Genomic DNA, 1,912 nt, shown 5'->3' with positions numbered 1-1,912 from the left:
CAGAGGCACTAAGTTCTATAAAACTTCTGACAACAGTGTTGTAAGCCTGACAGTTAGCATGTGAATGCCAAGTTCCTTTCTCTGTCCTTCAGGATGTATGCAGTGCTTTTCGGCCCTATGTCAATAATGGAAGACTTGCATGCACACGGGAAAATGATCCTGTTCTTGGTCCTGATGGGAAGACACATGGCAATAAGTGTGCGATGTGTGCTGAGTTGTTGTGAGTATTGTCATCCCCAGGTGGACCCAGTGAGGGTGCACTTGGTTGTTGTTCCGGATCATTCCACAAGGAGATAAAGTCCTTTTCATGAAGCACACGATCCTTTGTCTTTATAATGTGAAATAGCCCTTTCTCCCAGAAAGGCTATTCTGTTTCTTCAGATCATCTACTGAAGTTTCTTAAAAGGGGAGGATAAGGTGGTCGTGTTAGTTATTAAATTTGAGATTCAATTTTTTTAAATTGCAATGACTTCAAGACACAAAGTGTTTTATAACGCACGATATTTTAAAATTTAGAAAGCACTTTCATGTGGAATTATCTACATCCGTCGTTTGATGTGCATTGCTTTGTTTGAGCATGCGTAGAGACCCTTACTGAATAAGGAAAGTCTAATTAAAATAATAATAATAATGATAATAATAATGTCATGTGTCTAAATTCAGTGTAAAAGGTGAAACATGCTGAAAGGGAAGAACTATTGAGTTAATCCTTCTCTGAGTGCCTGGCACTGCTGTGGGCACTGAAAACCCAGAAGTGAATGAGATCCAATTAGTCTTTCACATTCCTGTTGTTAAACAAGATATAGCCTCTCTGATCCATGTGTCAGCAAGCCTCAAAGTGCTATATTTACATCACAGGATCTTTCAAATCAGGACAGAGATTTAACAGATTAATAAACTTCACACGTGCCTTTGAAAATTATAGTTAGCCATCGTAGAATTCAAGAGCATGTCCTATCAAGTTCATAAAAGAGTGGTTAAAACTGGTTTCCAGACAGGAAATCAACCTGATTTCCACTTTCCTATCTAGGAGGCATGTGTTTTCAGTGTTCCAACCTGCCCTGATCCCGTGGTTTTGTTTCCTTTCATGCACTAGCTGAAAAAGGAGAATTTGATTTCTTTAACTTCTGGTTGCTCCTTCTGTAGAAGTGAGATAGCCAGGCCTGTCTGCAGGATGAGACTGTCATCAGACAATAGATGTAGAAGGCTTAGAAGCCCAATTCTGATGTAGCTTTCATTAGCAACCATGCTTTCACATGAAAGCAAACAAGTGCTTTACAAGGTATACAGAGTTATACTTACGGGTGTGGATGGCAATGCCTCAAATGCTCAGTTGGGTTTCACCCTTGTCACAGCATTGTTCTAAAGCTCTTGGTTCTGCCTGTTAAGGGGAATTTTCCTGACAATCTTCTGTTTGTCAATCAAGGTGTCACACCCTTCCAGTTTTACAGAACAAAGCTCCTAATTGACTGTCAGTGAGTCAGTTTCACACCCTTCCTTATCTTTGGCAATTTTTCTGGCTCAGACATTGAAGACAGGGAAATGGTAGCCTCTTGCAAGTGAATCAGTTTCAACAAGTTATGGCAGAGAATATGAAAGCGTTTAGCACAGGACTGGACACTGAAAATATGATTGAGCCATAACCTAACCAACTGTTCACTTCCTTAACAGTTTAAAAGAAATTGAAGAAAATGCCAAACAAGAGGGTGCAAACAGAATTCGACGAAATGCTGAAAGGGTAAATGACTTAATGTAATCTGGTTCTCGTGGTCATAAATATTAACAAACTTACTCTTGAACTTTCGAGGTCATGCAATAACGTCATTGTCCTTTATTATCACATGGATTTTTTAAAATATCAAATTCCCCAAAATTCTATTCCTAGAAGATTAATGATTAGATTCAGATTTTT

The 1,912-nt window shown here is 38.9% G+C and overlaps 1 protein-coding gene across 1 annotated transcript in view; it reads left to right on the top strand.

Moving 5' to 3' along the window:
* The window catches only part of SPINK5 (serine peptidase inhibitor, Kazal type 5), a 97,788-nt gene that overhangs the window by 24,218 nt on the left and 71,658 nt on the right, over positions 1-1,912 (top strand). The window contains exons 6-8 of the mRNA XM_012658235.1: positions 4-40; positions 93-220; positions 1,672-1,738. Of these exons, the coding sequence (XP_012513689.1) occupies positions 4-40; positions 93-220; positions 1,672-1,738 (232 nt within the window). The remainder of the gene's footprint in view (positions 1-3; positions 41-92; positions 221-1,671; positions 1,739-1,912) is intronic.

The sequence above is a fragment of the Propithecus coquereli genome, unplaced genomic scaffold (genome assembly GCF_000956105.1).
Source record: "Propithecus coquereli isolate 6110/MARCELLA unplaced genomic scaffold, Pcoq_1.0 Scaffold58, whole genome shotgun sequence".
Taxonomy (NCBI): Eukaryota; Metazoa; Chordata; class Mammalia; order Primates; family Indriidae; genus Propithecus; species Propithecus coquereli.
Note: the sequence above shows the minus strand (reverse complement) of the source record. Positions and strands in the feature narration are given on the sequence as shown.